Source organism: Dendrobates tinctorius, unplaced genomic scaffold (genome assembly GCF_039654945.1).
Source record: "Dendrobates tinctorius isolate UK_male_01 unplaced genomic scaffold, ASM3965494v1 ptg000115l, whole genome shotgun sequence".
NCBI classification, from domain to species: domain Eukaryota; kingdom Metazoa; phylum Chordata; class Amphibia; order Anura; family Dendrobatidae; genus Dendrobates; species Dendrobates tinctorius.
The window spans coordinates 23,502,200-23,527,651 of record NW_027361783.1 but is presented as its reverse complement, the minus strand read 5'-3'; the positions used below and the strand labels follow the sequence as shown (position 1 = coordinate 23,527,651).

The 25,452-nt window shown below is 40.6% G+C and overlaps 1 protein-coding gene across 2 annotated transcripts in view; it reads left to right on the top strand.

The window, feature by feature from the left end:
• Positions 1 to 25,452, top strand: part of CEP192 (centrosomal protein 192) — a 325,551-nt gene that overhangs the window by 200,653 nt on the left and 99,446 nt on the right. For both annotated transcript variants that reach the window (XM_073590043.1, XM_073590042.1), the window contains exons 18-23: positions 12,937 to 13,058; positions 14,226 to 15,126; positions 19,710 to 19,818; positions 20,648 to 20,807; positions 21,854 to 22,655; positions 22,736 to 22,884. In XM_073590043.1, coding sequence (XP_073446144.1) covers positions 12,937 to 13,058; positions 14,226 to 15,126; positions 19,710 to 19,818; positions 20,648 to 20,807; positions 21,854 to 22,655; positions 22,736 to 22,884 — 2,243 coding nt within the window. The remainder of the gene's footprint in view (positions 1 to 12,936; positions 13,059 to 14,225; positions 15,127 to 19,709; positions 19,819 to 20,647; positions 20,808 to 21,853; positions 22,656 to 22,735; positions 22,885 to 25,452) is intronic.

The following is a 25,452-nucleotide window of genomic DNA, read 5'->3' as shown; positions in this document are numbered from 1 at the left end:
CAGAAATACAGGTGGTCCCTTCTCGGGACGTCTTAATTACCTAGTTGGTACAATATCACAGAGGCTGCGTCTCCTATCCCTTCCTCTAAGTTGCCCCACAATCTGCAACTAGCTCAATTTATCACTCCACTTCACTACTAGACAATAGTCACGGGTAGGGTGGTTAAATGGAGTACAATGACCGGTGGAGGAGGTGTGGTGTACACGAGGACGCGCATAATGCGACGTCTCTCAGTTGCTGGTTCAGAGCGTGGCACAGGATCGCACTCAGTCTCACCACTCGACCGGTCACCCCTCAGACCCAAGGAGACCACAGACAAACCAATAACGGCTGAGACACTAGCAAGTGTGACACATACAGTGTATATGATCTCACTTACCGTGTTTTGGAGGGTGATCAGTCCTCGAGGTCAGCCACTACAGGTATCATCCACAGACATCCAGGCATGGGTCCAGAGGAGCCTCGGATCACTGTCCACGCCCCCCGTTGGGCTCCAAATTGTCGGGGTCGTAAACGACAATAAATCCTCATTCACCAGTCATTCCAAATCATTGTGCGAGCGCAAAACATCTGGTACCAATTAAGAATGACTCAGACACGCAGCTGATTCAGTCTTAGCTAATGTCCCGCATCCACACCTGTCAGGAGCAGTACAACAACTGGCTTTATTTACAAATACACAATACTATATTGAGTGTTAGGGGAAGGCGTGCATTAGGCGGGGTTTATGCAGTATACATCTAGTGTCCAGTCTCTCTCTGATTCGTCAAAAAGTCTCCCGATGGTTACTTCTTCTTCACATTCCTGAGTTATCTTTTTTTAGGAGAAATGAAACTTAACTTAACTTAGACACTGAATTTAAGTGAAAGTGAACACTGGCAGCCATCTTTAATACAGTTACATTTGCATTAGCAAGCAATTAGGAAAAACTTATTGTTTCACAGTATAAAAGTATAAAAGTTATATAAGAAAATATATTTTCACCTTGACAGGTCTGTATGGAAAGTAGAAGAGTGCACAGCAAATGTTAGGCTCACCTGACAGGGTTGTGAGAGTCACAACACCTATAATCGCATAGAACAGCTGCAGCAGTCTGCATGAGGTCCAAGGACTAGGTACAAAGAGAAGGCTGGTAGTGCAATAAGAGACTGCGCTGCTGTAGTAGAATTCAAGATATCTTTATTGCCAGCGCGTTTCCTGAGCCAGTCCCAGCTCACTTCATCAGGGCCCTGATGAAGTGAGCTGGGACTGGCTCAGGAAATGCGTTGGCAATAAAGATATCTTGAATTCTACTACAGCAGCGCTGTCTCTTATTGCACTACCAGCCTTAACTCTCCCAAGAAGGCCTTATTTGTGCAGGTGTCTCTGAGCAGTAGAACAATGTACCACAGCTCTAGAGTCTGCTGAATCTTTCTGAATGTCTTTTGCCGTCAAGCTGGGGTTCTGATTTGCCTCTCTAGCAATCTTAAGTGCAGGTTTCACTGAAATTTTGCTTGGTCTTCCAGACCTTATCTTGACCTCTACTGTTTCTGTTAACAGATATTTCTTAATTACTTTTCGAACTGAGGAAAGGGCAACATGGAAACTCTTTGCTATCTTCTTACAACATTCTCTTCCTTTGTAGACAACCATCACTTTTCAGAGAGCTGGGCAGCTGCTTAGAAGAACCCATGGCTGCTGTTTTTTGGCACAAGGTTAGAGGAGGCTGGGTTTTTATAATTCTGGGAAGTTTGCTTATTCTGGCCTTGCCTAATGATGATGGTGAACAAGCCATAACCCTAACGGGCTAATTAAGGTCTGAAACCTTGGTCAACATTATCTGAGCACACAATCTCCAAGAGTGGCCAAATGTTTACATCAGCCCATTTTATATATATGTGTGTATATCTATATTTTTTTTTTTTCTTTGCCTTTAATACAAAGGAAATGTGTCATTTTTAACTTCAGGTTTTTTTAGAGATCATTTCATCTTCAACTTTCTTAACTGTTAACATTAACAGTAATTTTGACCGGGGTGCCCAAACTGTTACATGCCACTGTATGTATAGTGCTTCTGAGGGATACTTACAAACTACACAGGTTTCAAGATTAAGTCAACTGCAGTGCTGTGGAGTCTGTAAGCCAAACCTCAGTGCAGCACAGATTCATCTCAACTAAAAGCCGAGATCCTTACATCAGGAACGGAACAGACATTTATAGGACATTTCATAATTTTCCCAAATTCTTATGAAAAAAATCACAGCCCATATTGCATTGTACTACTAAACCCAATTGATAATATATTTTCAGTCCATTTTATACCAACTCCACCAAAATGTACTCAGACAACTCAGCCTTGGGTAACTGCTCACATACAGTGTGAAAAATACACTAAAGGGAAGCAGAATACAACCATATCACTTTATATCGATGTACATTCGTTCATAAAGAGTGAATAAAGCCTTTACAAGCATTTCCAGTGTTTAATCAATGCAATGGAAAAGAGCAGTCAATAACGCAATATTTGAATATTGTGAATAGTGAATCTTGCCAATTTTGTCTATATTTTTTTAAATTTCTGGGGACCTCCTGTTTTTGAATATTATGTTTTCTAATTGAATCATAGTATTCACATTGATAATTATAACATCATTTGTCTGATTACCATAGCTGCTATGGTTAATATTTTTATTTTGAAAAAATTACGGAAAAAAAAGAAAATATGTTAACAATATGTTGACTACCTAATCTGAGAGCAGTATAATGTAGAGACGGAGATTCTGATTCCAGCAATGTGTCAATTACTGGGCTCTTGCAATTGTTTTCATAATCTATTGCTGATAATACTGATCTTATCATTAGAGTAATAGTAAACCTGCTGCCATGATATCTCTATATAAGCCACCTCACCACTGATTGTCTGCTTTCTACCTATGCACAGAGTAAACAGAAAGTTGCCAATCAGAGGTGGGTGCAGGGCTATATACAGAGCTCGGCATTCAGGGAACTGGTAGATCAGCAGCAAACACTTTTTTTTTTTAATCAAAATTGAAGCAAACAGCAAAGTGATGCATAATTTGAATCTGGGTTGTTACCCCTATATCGTGCAGCACTCTGGAGTAGCAAAATCCTGGAGACAGATTCCATTTAACCCCTTTCTGACATTAGACGTAATAATCCGTCCATGTGACCTGGGTCTATCTGACCAGGGCCGGAATATTACGCTGCGCTATTGCCCATGCACACGGATGGTGTGCAGGTGATCGCCGCCGGGTGTCATCTGATTCTGACAGCTAACACACGCAACTAAGTGCAAGGAGCAGTCACGCACCGCTCCGGGCACTTTAACCCCCGAAATGCTACGATCGAGCGAGATTGCTGCATTCCGAGAGCCGGCAGAGAACTGACAGCCCCTCTGCTTTTGCATCAGAGACCCTGCGATGTGATGTGGGGTCCCAATCGTTGCCATCGTGACCCGATGTCGTCATGATGACATCCGAGTCACCAGAGCTAGGAAACTTGCTGATCATGCGCAGTGCATGATGAGCAACTTTCCCTGTCACTGCAGAGCTGACAGTTTCTAGAGCATGGAGATGCTGCTGCATCCCCATGCTATAGAAGCGATCAGTCTCCAAAAAATGATTGTTCCATTGTGGGACTAAGTAAAAAAAATGTATAAAAAAAAAACAAACCTTTGAATAATTGTAAAAATATTTTTTTAAAAATTAGAATATATTGTATCTATTAATATATGAATGAAAAATATATAAACAATAAAAGTACACATATTTGGTATCGCCGCGCCCACAACGACCTGACCTATAAAACTGCCCCACCTTTTAGTGAACGCCGTAAAAAAAATGCAAAAAAATGCTTTTCATCGTACTGCTTAACAAAAAGTGGATTAAAATGCGATAAAAAACACGGATGTAAATAAACATGGTACCGCTGAAAACGTAGTCTTGTCCCAAAAAAAAAACAAGCTGCATACAGCTCCATCAACGAAAAAATAGTTATAGCTCTCAGAATAAAGCGATGCAAAAATAATTTTGTCTATAAAATAGTTTTTATTGTGTAAAAGCACCAAACCATAAAACTATATAAATGAGATATCGCTGTAATCGTACTGACCCGAAGAATAAAATTGCCTTATCAATTTTACCACACGGAACAGCATAGCCCCCCTCTAAAAAAAAAAAAAAAAATTCCTGGTTTTTATTCATTCTCCCAAAAATCGGAATAGAAAGCAATTAAAAAGTCATGTGCCCAAAAATGGTATCAATAAAAACGTCAACTCGTCCTGCAAAAATCAAGATCTCACATGGCTCTGTGGACCAAAATATGGAAAAACTATTTTTTGCAATAAAAAACATCTTCTAGTGTGTGACCGCTGCCAAACCTAAAAACCCGATATAAATCTGATATCGCTGTAATCGCACTGACCCAAAGAAAAAAAGCCGCCTAATCACTTATACTGCACGTGGAACGGCTTAAAATAATCCCATTCTTCACATCCTGTTGATTTTTTTCATTCTGCCTTCCAAAGATTGCATTAACGCTCTGTGCACATTTATCCTGCACTCTGTGCTGAGAACTTACACCAGGGTTTCCGTGTAAATCTCTGAAATAAATACGTGAATCAAATGGAACCCCCGACAGAAGATTCTCTATAATGAGGCAGGTGGAGGCACTCTGGACGCTGTATGACCTGTGATCCGGCAGTGTCTGTCTTTTTAGGATTGCATTAAAAGTGCCGTCGGCCACAAATTTGTGCACTTCTGAAAAGGACCCCTGCTGAAAAGAGGCTAGGTAGAGTTCAGGGTAACTCTGCTGCCTCATTATAGAATTATAGTGAATGTATTCCTCAGGGGTTTCATTTTAATCACGTCACTCAGAGATTTAGGTGGAAACCCCAAAGTAAGTGCTCAGCGTAGAGCACCGGATAAATGTGATCCCAAACATTATATAATATGTTCCCAATAAAAGCTTCAACGCAATCCACAAAAAAGCAATCCCTCACTCAGGTCCATCATCTGTCAACAGAAATATAGGGGGCTTCCATGTGGTAGCACAAAGGCTCTGGAAAAGCGAAATGGCTCCTCACCCGCCAAAAGAAATTCAGCAAAATCTGCGCTTCCAAATCCAAATGCCCCCCTCCTTCTGAGCCTCGCAGTGTACCTAAACCACTTTATGTCCACGTTTGGCATTTCTGAAGCGATGAGAGCCTGCCTATCTTATGGGTGCATGTCTGCAGAAGCACGGGCTGGGCATAACATACTGGTGACTGCAACGTACAGTGTACTAGTCACTACAATGGCAGTTTGCAATTTTCACTTAGCAACATTCATTGCTGCTTGTTTCTGGAAAATATCCATGGAGTCAAAATTGGCACTACACCTGTAGATAAATTTCCCAATGGGTATAGTTTCCCAAATGGGGTTACTTGAGGGGGATTCTGCCCTTTATAGCAATTAGTGTCTCTGTATATGGAGTCCGCAAACTGTTCTAGGTAAATCTGCGATCCAGGAGTCAAATAGCGCTCTATTCCTCCTGATTCTCTCCATATGGATAAATAGTACTGTACAGCCACATATGGGGTATTGCCACATTCAGTAGAAATTGTTGGACAAATTTTGGTACCATTTTTACCCACTTTGTGTGAAAATGTAAAATCTTGGGCTAAAACAAAATTTTGGCAGTAAAAATATAGTTTTGTCTTCACTGGCCAATGGTATAAAATTTTGTGACACACCCATGGTGTCAATATGATCACTGCACCCCTAGATGAATTCATTGAGAAGTGTAGTTTGTAGAATGAGGTCACTTATGGGGGGTTCTGCTGTTCTGGCACTTCATGGGCTCACCCAGTGGATCATGGCACCTGCAAATCAGAACCGAAAGTTCTGGCGATCCTTGCCTTCTGAGCTTTGCCTAAAACACATTTCCTGATTTACATGTAGCGTATTGACGCACTCAGGAAAAAATGAACCTCTTTTTTTTTTTTTTGTGTAAAAAAAAAAAAAAAATTCCTATTTGCCCTTAGAAAAATTAAAAACTTGGGACTAAAACAACATTTTAGTGGTAAAAATGTAATTTATTCATTCTTCACCGCTCAGTGGTGTAAAACTGTGATTCTCATGTGGTCTTAATATGATCACTGCACCCCTAGATGAATTAATTGGGGAGTGTAGTTAGTAAAATGAGTTCACATATAAGGGGTTTATGTTGTTCTGGCACCTCAGGGCCTCTGCCAATGTGACTTGGCACCCTCAAACCATTCCAGCAAAATCTGAACTCCAATATGGAGCCTCTTAACTTCTGAGCTTTGCACTGTGCCTCAAAAGTAGTATTCCCCTACATATAGCGTATGGTTGTACTCGGGAGAAATTGCACGACAAATTGTAAGGTGCAAGTTCTTCTGTTACCCTTATTAAAATAAAATAATAATCTTTGTGAGGAAAATGTGATTTTATTATTTTCAAGGCTTAGGCTATGTGCCCACGTAGTGTTTTTCATGCATAATATTCCTGAGCGGAAACGCACACCCTCTTCCCGGGAAAACGCATGCCTTTTATGAAGCGCTTTTGTAAGCGTTTTTGACGCTTTTGTTAAGCGTTTTTGCATGCGTTTTCCTATGCGTTTTTACAATACAATTGAATGTATGCGGAAACGCGTGCGTTTCTGCAAAATTAATGAACATGCTGCGTTTTTTTCCGCTTAGCGTTTCCGCAGCAGAAAAAAACGCACAATTAGCACAACATGTGCGGATTCCATTATGATTACATTGGATGCTTTTCTTAAGCGTTTCCGTAGCAGAAACGCTTGTCTAAAAGCGCTGCAGAAACGCTTAAAAAACGCAACGTGAGCACACAGCCTAAGAGTTATAAACTTCTGGGAAGCACCTGTGGGTTCAAAGTGGTCACCATGCATCTAAGTACATTCCTTGAAGGGTCTAGTTTCCAAAATGGGATCACTTGTGGGGGGTTTCCACTGGTTAGGCACATCAGGGGCTTTCCAAACACGACATGGCGTCCAATCTCAATTCCAGTCAATTCTGCACTGAAAGTCAACCGCCGCTCCTTCCCTTCCGAGCTCTGCCATGCGCCCAAACAGTAGTTTACCCCCACATATGGGGTATCCGCGGCGTATTTGGGACAAGGTGGAATTATCTGTAAAAGGGCTGAAGTTAAAGATGAGTCATTTCCTTGTATTTCATGCAAACATGTATGTATGTGTATATATGTGTGTGTGTGTGTATATGTGTATATATATATAATATATATTTCTTGCATTTTAAAAATTACAAAAAGGAAAATGGGCCTATGCAAAAGTTTGGGCACCCTAGGAGATTTGTGTTTTCATATATCTTTGAGCAATGTTTAATACCTTAATTTGCCTGTTAGGGTTATGGCTTGTTCACTATCATCGTTGGGAAAGGCCAGGTGATGCAGATTTTCCAGAAATAAAAAAACCCAGCCTTCCGCTAACCTTGTGCCAAAATAACTGCTGCAATGGGTTCTTCTAAGCAGCTGCCTAGCATTCTAGAAACCAAAATTGGTGGAGGCCTACAAAGCAGGAGAAGGCTATAAGAAGATATCAAAGTGTTTTCAAGTTGCCATTTCTTCAGTTTAACTGCCATTTCTTAATTACATTTCAAACAGTGGAGGTCAAGATAAGGTCTCTAAGACCAATCAAAAATCGTAACCCCCGCTTGACTTCAAAAGACCTTTTAGAAAGATTCCGCAGATTCTGGAGTTGTGGTACATTGTACTACTTACTGTTCAGAGACACCTGCACAAATATGGCCTTAATGGAAGAGTCATCAGAAGAAAACCTCTCCTGCGTCCTCACCATAAAATTCAGCAGCAGAGGTATGCAAGAGAACTTCTAAAAAAAAATCCTGATATATTTTGCAAGCAAATCTTGTGGCGCAATGAGGTTAAAATATAACTGTTTGGCCACAATGATCAAAGGTATCTGTGGAGAAAAAGGGCACAGAAATTCAGGAAAAGAACATCTTGCTAACCATCTCTCCAATCATGCTTTGAGGTTGTGTTGCAGCCAATAGCACGGGGAACTTTTCACAGGAAGAAGGAAAGAATGGATTTAATGAAATTTCAACAAGTTCTTGATTGAAATGTAACACCATCTGTAAAAAAAAAAAAAGCTGAAGTTACAAAGAGGATGGCTTCTTCAAATGTTTAATGATCCTAAATACACATCAAAATCCACAATAGTCTGCCTCAAAAGACGCAAGCTGAAGTTTTACAATGGCCCTCAGTCCCCTGATCTGAACGTTGTTGAAAATCTGTGGCTAGACCTCAAAATAGCTGTGCATGCAAAGCAACCCAGGAATCCCACAGAATTCGAAGAATTTTCCAAGGAACAATGGATAAAAATCACTCAGACAAGAATTGAAAGACTCCTGACTGGCTGAAAAAGCATTTACAAGCTGTAATTTTGAGCAGGGGTGTTCAAACTTTTACGTGTGTGTATGTAATTAATATATATTTGACCAAGCTCCAAACATCTCATGGAGAACTGTTCAATCCATCATCCAAAAATGTTAGGTGTGTGGCAAGACGTGACATCCCAAGCAGAGCATAAGGGTGTGTGCACACGCTGCGGATTCTGCTGCGGACTTTGCAAAATCCGCAGGTCAAAAGACCTGCAGTTAATCTGCGGATTAGCCTGCGGTTTGACACCTCTACAATGGAGTAGGTGTAAAACCGCTGCGGATTCCGCACAAAGAAGTGACATGCTGCGGTTATGAAACCGTAGGAAATCCACGTTGAAAAATCCGCACCATGTGCACTGCGGTTTTTGTTTTCCATTAAAAATAATGGTACTGTACACCGCAACAAAAACTGCTGCGGATCCGCAGGGCCAAAACCGCTGCTGATCCGCAGCAGAATCCGCAGCGTGTGCACACACCCTTAGAGAAGCTGCCAATGAGCCCATGGTCACTCTGGAGGAGCTTCAAAGATCCATAGCTCAGGTGGGAGAATCTGTTTACAGGACAACTATTACAAGTTTATTCCACAAATATGGCCTTTATGAACGAGTGACAAGAAAGCAAAACCCATGATTGGGAGAATAAAGATATGTACCGTATATACTCGAATATAAGCTGAGATTTTCAGCCCATTTTTTTGGTCTGAAAGTCCCCCTCTCGGCTTATATTCGAGTCATATACACCGGGGGGGTCGGAGGGGGAGGGGGGGGGCGGGGGGGTCAGGTCATTCTTACCCATCCTGACGCTGTCTCTTGAGCCCCCAGCTTCTCCGCAATCTCCCTTCCTGCCTTCAGCGGTCACGTGGTACCGCTCATTAAATCACGTGACCGCTGAACACAGCATTAAGAGAGAGCGCGGAGAAGCTGGGGGCTCAAGAGACAGCGTCAGGATGGGTAAGTATAGCGATACTCACCTGTCCTGCTTCCATGGCTGCTTGCTGCTGTCTGTCATCGGTCACTGACTTCAGACAGCAGAGGGCGCGGTGACGTGATTAGTGCGCGCCGCGCCCCCTGCAGTCTAAACGTCACTGACAGATGACGTGGCAGATAGCGGTGAGCAGCCATGGACGCAGGACAGGTGAGTATCTGGCAACCGGCGACGGAGTGGTGAGTATGTCATTTTTTTTATTTTTACATGCAGCAGCGGCAGCACATGGGGGAATAATCTAAGGAGCTTCATATGGGGGAATAATGTGAGGAGCTTCATATGGGGGAATAATGTAAGGAGCTTCATATGGGGGAATAATGTAAGGAGCTTCATATGGGGGAATAATCTAAGGAGCTTCATATGGGGGAATAATCTAAGGAGCTTCATATGGGGGAATAATCTAAGGAGCTTCTTATGGGGGAATAATCTAAGGAGCTTCATATGGGGGAATAATCTAAGGAGCTTCATATGGGGGAATAATCTAAGGAGCTTCATATGGGGGAATAATCTAAGGAGCTTCATATGGGGGAATAATCTAAGGAGCTTCATATGGGGGAATAATCTAAGCAGCTTCTTATGGGGGAATAATCTAAGGAGCTTCTTATGGGGTCAGCATATGGGGGAATAATCTATGGAGCTTCTTCTGGGGACACCATATGGGGGAATAATCTATGGAGCATTTCCCACCCTAGGCTTATACTCGAGTCAATAAGTTTTCCCATTTTTTTGTGGCAAAATTAGGGGGGTCGGCTTATACTCGAGTATATACGGTATTTATAAAGACAAATATTCCATCAAGGGGTACAGTGCCTTGAAATGGTATTTAAAACCCATGAATTCTTCCACATTTTCTCATATTACACCCACAGATATATTGATTGGGAATTTAAGTGCTCTAACTACACAAAGTAGCAAGTATTTGTGAAGTGTAAAGGAAATCAGTAGTGTTGAGCGATCGTGTTTGGATAAGGTGTTATCCGCGCATTCTCGGGTGCTAACAGAGTATCTTCGGTATCCTCAAATACTATGGCTGCATGTCTTGCTGCTGTTTCACAGCTGCAACGTATGCAGGGATTACCTAACAGACAGGAAATCTCTGCATATGTTGTTGCAGTCGAACAGCCGCGAGACATGCAGCAGCGGTGACTCGAACATGGTGTACGAGCATGTTCAGATAACACCTTATCTAAGCTCGTTTGCTCATCACTATAAATAAGGCATGCACCTTATTCACTTGACAGAACCATAGCCATTTTAAATGCTGACAGTGCAGTGCTTTGACCAGCAGCCACCTTGGTAGTCTCTCCCATACACAGAAGTGCTCGTTTGGTTGAGATGTCCTGAGATCTTAATGAAAGAGCTCCTGCCAGACAGGTCAATCGGCGGCTTATTTCAGAGATAACAAAATGATTGGCAGTAGGAAATTGGACATACTGGACCGTTAACTCCCTCTAAAATCAAAACACATTAGACCTTTGGCTGAACTCATTTTTATCGGTGACTTAAGTCCCACACTCCTTAGTCTGTTGATCTGACAGAATCAACACCACAATGGCAGCATCATATAATGAATATAGGCCAGTGGGTTCAGTTAAAGCTTCGGTGTAAGTTTAAAGAAGAATGGGACCATTAAGTTGTCTTTTGAACACCTCAATCGGTATGCTGTCAAGCCCAATTGCCTTTCCATTAGCTAACGCTATTACAACTTCTGTAACTGCGTCTAAAGTAATACCGTTTTCTAATAGAATTCCCTCAGCTCTCTTCTGAGTGTAGGCAGCAGCTATTTGGTGTAAATGCACATTATTGTCCTCAGCTGTACAATGGAGCTGGAGACTATATATTCCACCTAACACTTTTGAAATCTATTTTCTGTGGAGAAGAATTCAGGAGTAATTCACCATGTTGCACTCAGTACTTCTTGTAATGTCTGATTTTCTTTAATGATATGTGCTAGAAATTTACTGAATGGATTTTCTAACTCAAAGTTTGCTTGGTAAAAAAAAAAAAAGCCTCTGAGCTCCCTCCTGCAAATAGATCAAATAGGCCCTTCCTGCTCTGTACCACGCTTGTAGGCTTTCCTCTTTTACATTAGCTATATAGGTAGCTTTTGATTCCTTACACTTACTAGCCAACTCCTTTTTTTTTTTTTCTTAGAAGATTTCCATTTCATCCTTCGACAGCAAGTGTTAAGTGCTTTGAGCATCTTGCTGTACATGTACTCATTGCACCTCTTCAGAGCTGAGCAAGCGCCATTAACACCAGGTGTTGGCTGTATATTACAGCTGGCACTCTGTTGCAACTGCCATGATCAGTGCATGCACCAATCCTGATTGTATAGCCCTCTAGATGCCGTTGTCTATAGGGACATTGGTATTTGGATAGTTTACAAAGGCATTGGACTTTTTGTACACCCTCGGTACCCCAAGTACACAATTGCGGGATGCTTATATTTGCCATAGCAGTTAGAGACCAAACAATGGCCTCCAGGTCTGTAATATATTTAAGCCTTCTTGCCTCTGCTAGAAGTAGTGGTGCATTAGGCTGTATGTCAGTGTAGCTCATGTGACTACAAATGCATTATACACTATGTTCCTGGTTCATCAATCACTTTTTCACACTTTAGTTACAGCTTAAAACTGCAAGAAATGTCAAGCTTTTTGCAAAGAAGAATTTGTTTAAAACTTGTCATTTTCACAACAGTCCTGTCAAGTTCCGCTAACTTTTTGAATGGCACGTAAAAAACTCAGTGTTTTACAGCACCAACAAAGTGAGTGTGAAAATATATATTTGGTTTTTTTGTTATCCCTGCATTCAGAAAAGTCCACTCGATCAAAATATAAAATTTATTAAGCAAGTTCCATATTGTGTTATTTCAGTGCCTGCAATAAGAAGCAATCAAAGCAGTATGTGCCCTAAAATTTTGTAAGTAAAAACTCCAGCTTGCTACACAAAAACTTTCCCCACACAGCTCCATTGACCGTAACAATTTTTTTAAAATGCAGTTCTTAATTTAAGCCAATAAAAGAGTAAAAAAAATTGTATTCATACTGACCTGGAGAATCACACTTCCAGAGAGTTTTTACTTAAAAATAAATGATGTGTGACGAAAACCCCAAAAAACAAACAATGGAACAGCGTTTTATCATTTAACTGCTCTTGGATTTTTGAGGGCCATTTTCCCTTACATTTATGTGGTAATAAGAGAGGAAAAAATGAAAACGCAAAAATTAAATTTGACCGAGGAGGGAAGGGGGTTAATGTTCTGGATTTGCAGCAAGCTGCGACCTATGCTGTGCCTATGGAATGATCCATGCTGTTGCCCTTGTCTTCATTTAGTATTGATAGCCTACCATGTCTATGTCTACAGCATCTTGGTTTTTCATTTTCAATAACATGGTTCTCTTATTGATGTTGGGTCTGTTCTGTCAGATCTGTTTTTTTTTTTTTGTTTTTTTTTTTCATTTTGTTTTGCTTGAACTTCACTCAAACAGCTTCACATTTATTTTTTACCTAGATGATCTCATATGTTTGCCAGATGATCAAAAGGTATCGTCAACAACTTTTGACATAAGGGTGCCCGAGCATAAGCCAGATATAGCAACGCATGCTAATGACGAGTGCAAGGACAGCACACAGGTATATCTGAGTTAAAACTCTTATGTTATGCAGCGTTACAAAATATGTGTTAAGACTCCTGTGGCCCAACATTTTTGTACTTTCTCTGATGTGAATAATATGTAATGTATTCTGTGCAATATAGTCCATTTGTCTCTATACAGGTAAGTAGATGATACTATTAAAACAAATTGGGTATATTTTTGTATGACTTGCCTATCATTTCTAGTGAAATTTTCCTGTTGAATAACTGAACCTACTGATCTGCTAATAACACTGCAGCAACTTCACCGATCTCATGAGACTCCAAATATGTAAAGGAAACATGACAGGCCTATAAAAATTGATGAAGTACAATTTGGATTATGAATCCATCTTCCCAATAGTATTTGATACCCGAGACAAGGGCTGTTATTAGAGAAATACATTTTTAATACCAACCCCCTCCACCTCGTAGTTAGGATGGTGTCGATCACACCTAGAGGTGCATGATTACAGCCGGCAAAACTGGAAATCTCTCAATGAAAAATTTCCCCTCCACGTACATTTGCTTATGCCAACTACAACATTAAAAGTTTATTTTCCAATAAACGCTCCGGTACTGGAGAGGTTACTGGGAAGCTGGATTCATGTTCTAAATTACACTGGGTCAGTTTCTGAGGCTTTAGAGGCCTGACAGGTTCCCTTTAAAAGTGTTGCAACAAATGCACAATTCTCTATTTCACAGATTGGTGTATTAGACACCTTTCTTTAGCCAACTGTAAGCCACTGCGAAGATCAGCTCATATTCTACTCTAGACCTCGCACAACCATGTATTTGTAGGAATACTTAATGTAGTGGATGTGTTGTACCACTCGCTAAGTGTAATAAATGTGTAGACCTCCGAACTTGCCTTGGCAGTCAAGAGTTGAGTTTTCCAGTGAAGACAAACCCTTCCTTTCAAGAGAGAGTGTTGCCTTTGTGATTGCATTACAGCAGGATACCTCTTCAAGTAGTCTCAGGTCTAACATGCATTCATCAGAAATATCTGAAACAATACCTGCAGCTTTCAGGAAATCTGTCAGTTAGTCTAAAAGATGAAGATTTGGGATGTTGTGATGTAGATCCAGGTGCATTGTGCGACAATTATGTAGACCGTAAAAGTGTAAATTTAACATATTAATCTTATACCACTTTTTTTTATGTAGGACCGCAATTTTAACAAAGCAAACAATTCCTTACAAAAACCTGACCGAACAGCTGACATCACATTACTGAATATCAGCACTATAGCTTCAGCACTAGCTAATGCATCTTGCAGTGCCAACCCATCTGAGCTGGCAGCAATGATCATGGAATTGTCAAATAAAAAAAAAGACAAATTACTGCACAAGTCTGCTGAACATCAGCAATTAAACGAGGGGCTAAATTCTGTTGCACAACAGATTTCTCCAGGAAATTTTGATATGGAAAGATATCTTAAAGCTACGACTTACTGTAACCTGGACACTGATGTTGAAAGCTTTGAGCACTCAAAGGATTTCACCTGGAACATGTCTGCAGGGTTTAAGCATCCTCTGCAAGATTCTGGTACAGAACTAGCAAACATCACAGATGTCCAAAAGCAAGACTTAAGAATATCAGCGTGTCCAAAGGATGTTCATTTTGCTTGGGATAAACTGCGGTCTACCTGCGACGTCTGTAATGAAGCATCCTTACAGCAGGATGCCTCTTTGAGTAATCTCGGGTCTGACAGGCATTCGTCAGAAATATCTGAAATAATACCTGCAGCTTTCAAGAAATCTGTCAATAAGCTAAATAAGGAAGATAAAGTAAAAAGAAATTCTTCAACTATTGCTTCACTAAAGTCAGACACTTCAGAAGATGAGGCAAAGAGAGGCGATAGATCATCAGATGGCAAAGGTGGCCACAAAGAGAATAATTCTTTAAAATCTTGTTTTCCAAGTAATACAAAGAAAAGTTCTAATCTATCAAACGACCCAAAGTTTGCACCTTGTTCAAAGGAGTCCAATAATATTCGTGAGGATCTTTCTCAGAAGCATGTTAGCTTCCTGCCGCCTTCAAGTGGAATCCATCAGAAGGTGTCAGGTAGATTATCATAAATATTAATTCCAGTTTTAGATGCATTTTATCTGATGCACATTTTAACCCCTTCACGAAATTCATCTCATGCCCACTTAGATTTGATGTGGAAAATCAGCAAAAAAAAAAAGAAAAACGTGTCTTTCTGTGGCGTTATCGCATCAAAAACTCACTAAAGCTACGTTCACCTTAGCGTTCGGGGGCTCTGCGTAGGACTGCGTACGTCCTCCGTTAAGCCCCGCATACTTCTGCATACGTCCTGCGTACCTATCTTTAACATTGGGTATGCAGGACGTGCGGAGTTGCGTTTTGTGTGGGCGGCGGGCGCGTCAAAACGACATTCACAAGTCCTGCGTACCCAATGTTAAAGATAGGTACGCAAGACGCATGCAGAATTATGCGGAAGTAGGCAGAGCTTAACAGAGGAAGTACGCAGCCCTCCGCAAAGCCCCCGAACACAAATGTGAACCCAGCCTTAATCCGCACCTAGGTATACCAAATTAAAAGGAAAACTCATGAAGAAGAAAAACAGCATGTTGGCTATAAATAGTACGGTAGAAGACTAGCTAAATGCTGACATAATTCTGGACATCAATGTGGACTAGTCATTAGCAAATAGGAAAGGAGGAGGGGGTACAAGTACCAAAAAAAAAAAGAAAAAACGACCAATAAGTCCATGAAATGTATGGAGAAGATTAACAACTTTATTAAGCATGGTGGACAACACAGGTGCAGAGAACACGTGCCCATGAGTAGAACCTAAATGCATAGGTGCATGACTGCAAAAACAGGGCACACGGAGGCAGAGAGACTAAAAATCATATAATGTAAATTTGATGGTGAATGGCATATATCAAAATTGTACAAATTGCAGTAATTAACCATAGTAACCATCAAGATATAAATATAAAAAGTCTGCAAAATAGGCTATAATAAGCCATATATAAAAGCCAAAAATATATCGTACATACTGGCTGAGTATTTCAGCAGTAATCCTGTGGGTTAAGGCATAGTTGTCATGGTAGCAGGCAAGTTACCTTCAAAGGGTGACAGACAAATGATCCCTGGGGCCGTGCGTCCTAAGTATACCAATAAAGTTTTGTCAAAGCAAAAAACCCGCAAGTATAAAAAACAAAGCCGCTTTATTTAAAGCAATGAAAAAATACAAGTCACCCAACTTAAATAGGTGCAGAAATAGTGCTAAAATTCTGCAGCTTCAAAGACTCAATAATATTTCATCATGGGAATGTAGCCTTAAATCTTAAATGCTGCTATCAAACCGTTGGAGGCATTTAACACGTGCTGACATGGAGACACGTCGTTCCATGTGCCCATAGGTGTGCCGTGACATGATTTTTCTACACTTTTCAAAGTGTAATCCACTCCATCAGGATATAAAAGCCATATACATATACAGTGCATTTACAGGGTTTATGTAGCAGTAAGATTTTAATTAAGGCGCCAAAAAAGACACCTGACAGTGTGCAGTATGTCAAAGTTCATAGGGTAGGTACATGATTTGGTTAACATGAAGGAAAACAAAAATTATTCATCAATGTTCATGAACAGATGAATGAAACAAATGTACACGTATAAAATGATATAAAAACTGCATAAACTTCATATACTAGATATATTATTCATAGACGTGTTTTTTTTTTTTTTTTTTGTGAAATGAATGTTGTCATTCAATAACAGAAATTGGCCTCATCATGAAGGAGTTAATACATCGATGTGCATCACAGAAAAATATTTGACAGTGTTTTAAAGTGCACATTTCAGCATTTTATGTTGATCTGTCAGCTTAACATACTGATATAAGCGCAGTACTATAGAGTTACAGGTTCATACTTCTAGTTGCCAAAACATCAAAGAAATTTTTTTTTGGCTTCTTGGCATCCTGAAAACATACACAGGGCACACAGACCTGTCATCATTTGTTTTTTGTTAAGTCATTTTTGGTCGTCTTTTTTTTTTTTTTTTTTTGCGTACTGATGCACCAAATTTATCAAGATGCAAGGAAGACTTTTTTTGGGTGCCATTATGGAAAGCATCAATTGACGAATTAGCCAGAGACATCTAGATATTAAAAACACCCAGATGGTCATTCCAAACTAAAAATGACGAACACTAGGAAAACTAAGAGTATGGTCACACAATCAGTAATTGCTGTGGGTTTGACCCTGCGTACTTATGCAGCGTCAACCCTGCAACGGCCAGATGTGGCAGCATAGTGGATGGGATTTCAAGAAATCCCATATCTACTATGCGTACATAGACGCCGGGGCTCACCCACAGAGACGGACATGCGGCACTTCTTTCAAGATAAATTTCACCCATAGAATGTATTGAATTCAGTGAATACACACAATTCAGTGAACACATGCTGATTCACCTGTGTTTAATAGACTGCAGCACTGTGGACACAGCAAACATGCACTGCTTCCAAAGCGCTTCTACTTCCAGATCGAGTGCACCCGGTCTTTATGCATCAAAAGCTATACTATAGGGCAATTATAAAAATGATTAAAGAGCAAAAGCAATGTGGAATTGGGGCATTAGTCTATGAATTCAATATTCAATTTGGGGCAGTAGTCTATGAATTCACTATGTTCAGAATGAGAGTGTGTTTTAGGATTAAACCCCTTTAAAGAGAAACTCTCAACAGTTTTTTTTACAATGGTAAACTGGCCACATAATGGAGTAGTGACTGCAAAGCTGAAAAAAAGTTGTTGTTTTTTTTTCTTTTCAATTTCTCCTCTCCATTGTGGAGCTATTGCCTTGTAAAATTTACATTCTAGTTTATGATCGGCCCAATTAGGTGTTAGTAGAGCTTTGTCTCTGGGGGCTTGTACATTTTCTCCTGTATGATGTTGGCCAATCATAGGCAGGCACCAACATGGAGGAGAAAAAAAATACATGCCGTGTCGCCTGTGTGAGTCTTGCAATGACAGTCTGTAATCACACACATCTCTGCAGTGAGAACAGAGTGTCCAGATTAGAGCAGAGGGGCGCATGATTACGAAGACTACTTCTCCTTTCAACTTGTGGTAGCCAGTGTGTGTGTGGAGGTGTTACAGCAGAGCTGCAAACACTATGAGAGCAGAACTGCAGAGGTGTTTGTAATGAGACAAAGCTTGGCTCTCCTGTGCTCCCCCCCCCCAAACACACACAGTCTACCCTGAAATGAAAGCAGAAGTAGTGTTGGTAATCAGATCTTTGCTCTTCTCCCCGACCCTTCTAATCACACTGCATTGAGACCGAGAAGAGATCAGACTTTCATTATGTCTCGCACAGGAGGAAAGCTGCTCTGAGCTATTGTGGGGGCATGGTTTTGTTTTGTCAGAGAGGAGAAATAAAGTCATAAAAATGATTTTCATTCAACTTTGTTGCCACACTTTCCTCACTTTCCTAATGCGACCTGTTTAACATACTCAGATTGGTGAAAAATCCACTTTAATGTGAACCTATGTAGTGTCCTGTACATGGAGTCATCGTTCCCTCCTCTTGCTGCACCTCAAGATTATCAATGCAAAAATTGTCTGGCATCGTATTAAAAAGTTTGGGTTTTACTTGAGCTCACAGTTTAACATTGATTACTTAGTCGATCCCAGCATCACTAAAGGATACTTGTCTGTAAAATCACCCCTCTTCTTTTTTATTATATAATAAAAAAATAAAAACACATTTCTAAATATAACTAAAAGATCATTAAGTAAGGACGTTTGAATACCATGCAGAGAGACGCAAATGCTATGCAAATTGCCGACTTTCTGGTTCAAGTAGCTGCCAAGCAGCTGGGCTGGAAGTTCTCGGGATCCTCTAAACCAGTGTTTCTCAACTCCAGTCCTCAAGACCCACCAGCAGGTCATATTTTCAGGATTTCCTTAGTATTGCACAGGTGATGGAATTAATGCTTGAGCAGGTGTTGAAATCACCTGTGCAATGCTAAGGATATCCTGAAAACTTGACCTGTTGGTGGGGCTTGAGGACTGGAGTTGAGAAACACTGCAACAATGTGATCTTGTAAGAAGTCACTATTTAGAGCAGAGCAATAACTAAAGTTCTGCGCCTTGGAATGAGAGAGAATTTGTGTGTTACTCTGGGGGCCATTGTTTTTATTTTGTTAGCAGTCTCTTCATGCACCATGACTGTCATACCGATGTCTGCGCTAAGCGTTGAGAACGCGCTAATTAGAGCAGAGAGACGGTCATGGAGAGTGAAACGCAGTGATAGTTTTACTTCATTAGTAGAGTTTTCACTATGGCCCCAACAGCAGCGCGCTTTCTGTTTTCAGGTCTTACGCATGCGCATTAGAACCATGAGCATTTATAAGTTTGCTGTGCGCTTCTGTTGAAAAATCATTTAGATAAATGAAAGGTTTTTAGATAGTTTTTCAAATCAAATAGTATCTACTTAAATAATACATAAATATAATGATACATTACATATTTTTCATAAGTTATGTTTTGATAATACTCTTTAAACTAAACTAAATTTTTAACATGTTGAGATGTGGGTTTTTTTGTATGACGTTGGTAAATCCGACAAGAACTAATATTATCTTGTGTGATATAATTATTTTCCAGATTACAGTGTTCATACGGCAGAAGAGGAACATTACAGTTTTAGACCATCTACTTCCCCTTTGATTCATTCCTCCCCAAGCCAGGATTCTCTAGAGCTTTCAGGAAAAGGGTATTTACTTGTATTTGTTACAGATTTTGGCAACACACAAGAAAACTGCCTTGGAAGGCCACACATGGCAGACTGCTAATTTTCCAGTGAATTAAATGATTGGTTGGTAAAAGTTTTCCACACGTGCAGTAGATCCGCTGCCGTTTTAAACCTAGGTATTTGTGTGAGGGTGTATTCTCCTGTGAAAAGCCATGAGAGTTCTGCCCGCTGTGGAATCAAAAGCAAAACATGCCAATTCTACATTACTTGACATGTTAATGGCGACCTGACATGGGCACATATAATCACCAGTATGCTACTATTCCTCAATCTGCAAAAAATAACTGCACTCCACTGAAATACAATTGTCTTTCTAGATCGTGTATCGCACTACATTTAAAAGCATGGACTACATTTACCAGGTTATTTCCAAAACCAAACTGCTATCTGTCGGTGGTGTTCTACTTCTGATTTTTAAGTCTTTATATATTCACACAGTAGGGAAAATAGTAGGCAGCACTTACTACATACAATTCAAGTTATTCTTCTTAAATCAGGTGTATAAAAGTGATCTTGGAGAATTTAGTGACATCGCTTTGTAGTTCACCGCTGTTTCATGTTACTCTATGCTTCTTCAGGCCTGTAGATGTGAAGCAGACGTTGCCTTCAACATGTCTTGCTAATCTCCCCATGCCTGGTTTTCTTTCATGGATTTGAATTAATAAATTATTATTAACAAATATATTGCAGGTTTTGAGTTCCTACTTCTTTATCTATTGTTTGAATTTTGACAAATTACTTTCCAGGTTTTTCTTTGTGAATCACTTTTACTGTATTTTTTTTTTCCTAGATTTACAACTTCTCCACAAGCATTAGGTCAGAGATGCTCAAATGCCGGTTTGTCCCCTGAATCATCATGTAATAGTCCCAGCCTGAGCCGACTGACCTATCTTTCAGCCTCAGAGAATACATTACAGAATACAGCTATTCCCAGTCCTGATCACAAAAAGGTGAGATGGTGTCTTGTAACTTACAGTAGTTCTGACTTCATGTGGGAAAGTAATACTCAAAATAAACCTTGATATTCTAAAACTATAAGCACAAAAATGTAATGTAACCAATCTCTGCATTTTAGTAAATTATTCTAGGAGCAGCACTTCATTGAAATCCTGTTGGGTAGATTAATGGGTGTCGTAAAGTCATCTTCCCAAGGATCATGTTTAATTTCTATATAGTTAAAGCCCGACAAATACATTTATGCCTAAGGCCATGTTCACACATTCAATATTTGTAACATAAAATTGGGATTGGATCAATAAGAAGACAAATTATAAAAAAAACATGTCACCACTTAGGCATTTTTCACCCACTCCTGGTTTTAGCTTACAAATACTGATGTAAAAAACTGACCAAATACTGGACATGTGAACGTGGTTTAACATTTAGCCCATTGACTCTAATTTCAACTAATTTCTTGTTCATTATTGAAACTTTTTTTTAATTACCTTTTTAACCCCCTCCCACCCTCCTGCCTTGGCTTACAAAAAAAAGTTGGAAGCTATAAATACCACACCAATCCTCAGTATGATTGAATGTCCCCTTCATATATCTTGGTCAATGGCAGTCAGACTTATTAAAAATATCTAAGATGTATTTTTTGGGCTCAAAATAACTGAAGATTTTTGTTTGTCCTGATTCTTGTGCTTTCCCTCCTTCCCCTCATAGTGTTTTGTCTTTTTATGTGTTGCTTATTTGATAAAAATTTTGTTGATGGAGTTGGTACAATGTGGCGTCAACTGTAACTTTTATTAAGACCTATGGGAGCTCTTGTCTTTTATTATTTCATAATGCAATTTGTTTTGTCTCCACTTGAGGAGAATGCTCCCCCAATAGTTCATCTTTATTGTATTTCATCCTTGCTGATTTTCTAAGTTGTTTATTCAATGTGATTGTTAAAATTATAGAAAATGTAATAAAAATTAGTTATAAAAAAAATTCTAAAGTGTTTGCAGTTGTAAACCCATGTTTCTTGTACCTTTTTTTTATTTTTTTCAAGAGCAATAACACCATAGAGCTGAGTACCACTATAGTGAGAGCAAGTCCTACACCCCCAGAAATGCAGATGATCCAAAACAATGCTTTGGCCTGGGAATACCATGAAAAGCCTAAAGCGAGTAAAAGTCCAGCTGGGGTCCCCACTGTCTCAGCTTATGACAGTGGATCGCAAACTGGGGACTCATCCAAAGCAGATGGAATGAAAACTGAACCAGGGCTCCTAGCAATAAATTATAAAGACACACCACTTGGTTCTGATTCCTCAGGCGAGAAGCGTTATGAAATTCCGTCAGATGGCGCTTGTGCTTGGCAACACTACGCTTCTAAAACGACTCAAGGACATTCTGTTGGAGATATGCTGCAGACTGCTTTGCTGGATAAGTATAACGTAGTGAAAAACATGCCTGGCAATAATCCACATATTTTTGGGCAAGGATTTAAACCAGTTTTGCCAGCCAGTGAGTTGCAGAAATTGCCATCGTCTGATCCGAGAATTCTTAATGCACCTTCACTTTCCACAATTCCATTTGCACAACATTATCTGGCAGGAATTGCTCCGATTCCCCACTTCACTGTTGGAAGCCATTTAGACTATCCTGGATGTATTCTTCAAGGTCAAAACATCCACGACCCAGTGACTAGTGTTCCATTGACTGCAAATGTTGCTTCTGGTATTCTTTCCACTCTTCCAATGGGTACTCACACATCAGGAAGTCAAAGCAATTGTCATCACATGCATTTGGCTGACTCCCAGAGTGGACCTGCAGGACTCTCTCATTGGTCTAGTAGAATATCTGGTTTTGGTAAGTCTATTTTCTGTTGAATTGTTATGTAATAGAAATGTAAGAATATATAGCAATTGAATTTCAATTCTCATTACAAGGACCAGTTCTGGCTCCTGAAGAGGTGATGTTTCCTAATACATGTTGTGTTGGCATTGCTTCTCAAGCTTCTCTGAACATCTTCAATCCCAATGAAAGATGGATGCAAGTTAATATTGGTATAATCAGTATTGCTGTTAATGGCGAAAAAGTAAGTGGATTTTGTATGTGAATGTGTTTGAGTTTTTTGGAGTTTCTATAGACAGAGCTTGGTTGATAAATCAGAATTTATATCAATAATCAATACTAAATTGATAATTTCAGCAAGAAGAGCAGTCTGGCATATTGCATTTAATTGTGTTCTTTGTATTGTATGATGGACGACAGCTTTTAGTTTTCCTAAATATTTTTTGTACACGTGATGTTGTGAAATGTTAAAGGGTTGTTCCCATTTTCTAAGATGCTTATATTTTAAAGTAGCTCATAAAAATAAGCAGTTTTTATAATTTACTTACTGAAATTTTGCTCTTTTGTCTCTATATATTTAATGTATTTTTATTTGCACAAAGAATGGATATTTCTGCTGGACGACAGCTGTGTCTGAACATGCACAGTGCTTACAAGCTGATAATGGGGGGGGGTCCAGGGGTGGATTAAGGGTAGCCAGGGCCCCCGGCTGTTCAGACTCTGTGGGCCCCCCGGTCATGTGACGGGGTCGGGAAGTCACTAGTTTTCATGACGCATACGGTGCGTCAAGGGGCAGGAAGGGGTTAAATACTGAAGTAGAAAAACCTCTGCAAATGCGCAATGTGTGCACGAGGCCTCACAAATACTAAGGTAAAAAACACCAAATGCTTAGCGTGTCCATGAGGCCTTACAAATACTGAGTGAAAAACTCACCAAATACTCAGCGTGTGCACGAGGCCTTACAAGTACTGGAAAGCTTCCACCCAACATCTAGTCCTGACTCACCTGTACCTAATATCAAAACCAGCTAATAGTCTGCAATCACCTGCTGACCTGGACCCATGACCTGTCAGACAAGTTACTTCACATGAGTCACACAGAGGCTTCTGCTTCATGAACTTCCCCAGATAGAAGAAGCAGCCTCCGATGTGCAGTCTGTGGCCAGATAGTCAGGAAGAGACGCTCCTCGTCACAGGCTGTGCCCAACATGTCAGCAGAGGGGTTAACGCCACAGACAAGTCACAGTCTCCTCACACACTGGACACGACGCTGCATCTGGCGACGAACAAGCACACATTGCGCAGTGTTAGTCATGTCCCAGATGTTCAGCATGTGGAGGACCAAGGAGGGACCAAAAAAGACCCCAGGATTGTAACAGGAGCATGGGAAAGTGGACGACGGTCGGAGGGGCAGGGTTTATATAGGGGTTGGAGTAAGTAAATATATATATGCGGGCAGCGCACACATGCACAATCCTCAGGTTGTATAACTTTCAACTGATCAAAACATTTCTCTCAGTAGGCCAAGAAAGAAATGTGGCAGGAATAAAGTACACCTCATAGTAACTTATGTGTGAGGCAGAGGTGACAAGACCCGTCATCTCGTGCCCACCTTACTAGAGCTGCCCACATATAACAAAGTTGATGGAAACGGATGACTTCCACTATGATGATTGGTTACCGGCCGCCCGACCACACCCATTTCACAACTAGTCACACCCATATCCACGCCCCAACCACACCCATTTAGCACTGCTGATCACACGGACTGGTACTGAGGGCACAGTGGCTGGTACTGTGGGCACACTGACTGGTACTGAGGAAAAGAAAGAACAGAGAGAGAAAAAATAAAAGAGAAAGAAAGGAGAGAGAACAGAGAAAAAGGAAGAAAAAGAATAAAGAAAGAGAGGGGACAGAAAAAAGAACAGAGATAAAAAAAGAGGGGAAAGAAAGAACAGAGGGAGAGAAAGATAGAACAGAGAGAAAGAAAGAGGAGAAAGAACAGAGAGAAAAAAGAAAGGGGAAAGAATGAAAGCAAGAACAGAGGAAGAGAAAGAGGGGAAAGAAAGAACAAAGAAAGATTTGAAAGAAAGTAAACAAAGAGAGAAAAAAAGAAAGGGGAAATAAAGAACAGAGAGGGAGAGAGAAAAAAAGAGGGGAAAGAAAGAACAGAGTGAATGAAACAGAGAGAGAAAGAAAGACAAGGAAAGAGGGGAAAGAAAGATTCCATAAAGATACTATACCAGCCTGGCTCACATTGTAGTGCCCACCTGAGCCTCCTGGTGCAGGACATATCATGATCCACTCACATGGCCGACATCCCCGAGTCCAAGGCGATCCCGCTGTCGAAAGAGGACATAGGACATGGTGATGATCTGAAGCATTCCCTGAAGTGCCTCCATGGTTCCGTCACAATCTCCTCCGGTCAGCTTCCAGCACGTCACTTCCGATGGAATGTCACGTGTGAGTTTTCAAGTGCTCCGCCGTATACTCCTGTGTCCGCGGGAAAAATAAACTCCCAGTCGGGGCAGTGAGGCAGATTCTCAAAATCTGGAACGGTTGGGAGGTATGAATGCTCCACAGCATACACCTTGTGCACGCATGGATCCGCACACCTCATACACACACGGTTCCACTTTGTATGCCTCGTACACCTCGCACACACACGGCTCCACTGAGTACACACATGGCTCCCCTCCGTAAACCTCGTACACATGCGGCTCTGCTCCGTACACCTTATACGCATGCGGCCACGCTCTGTACACCTTGTACACTCATGGCTCTGCTCCGTAAACCTTGTACACATGCGGCTT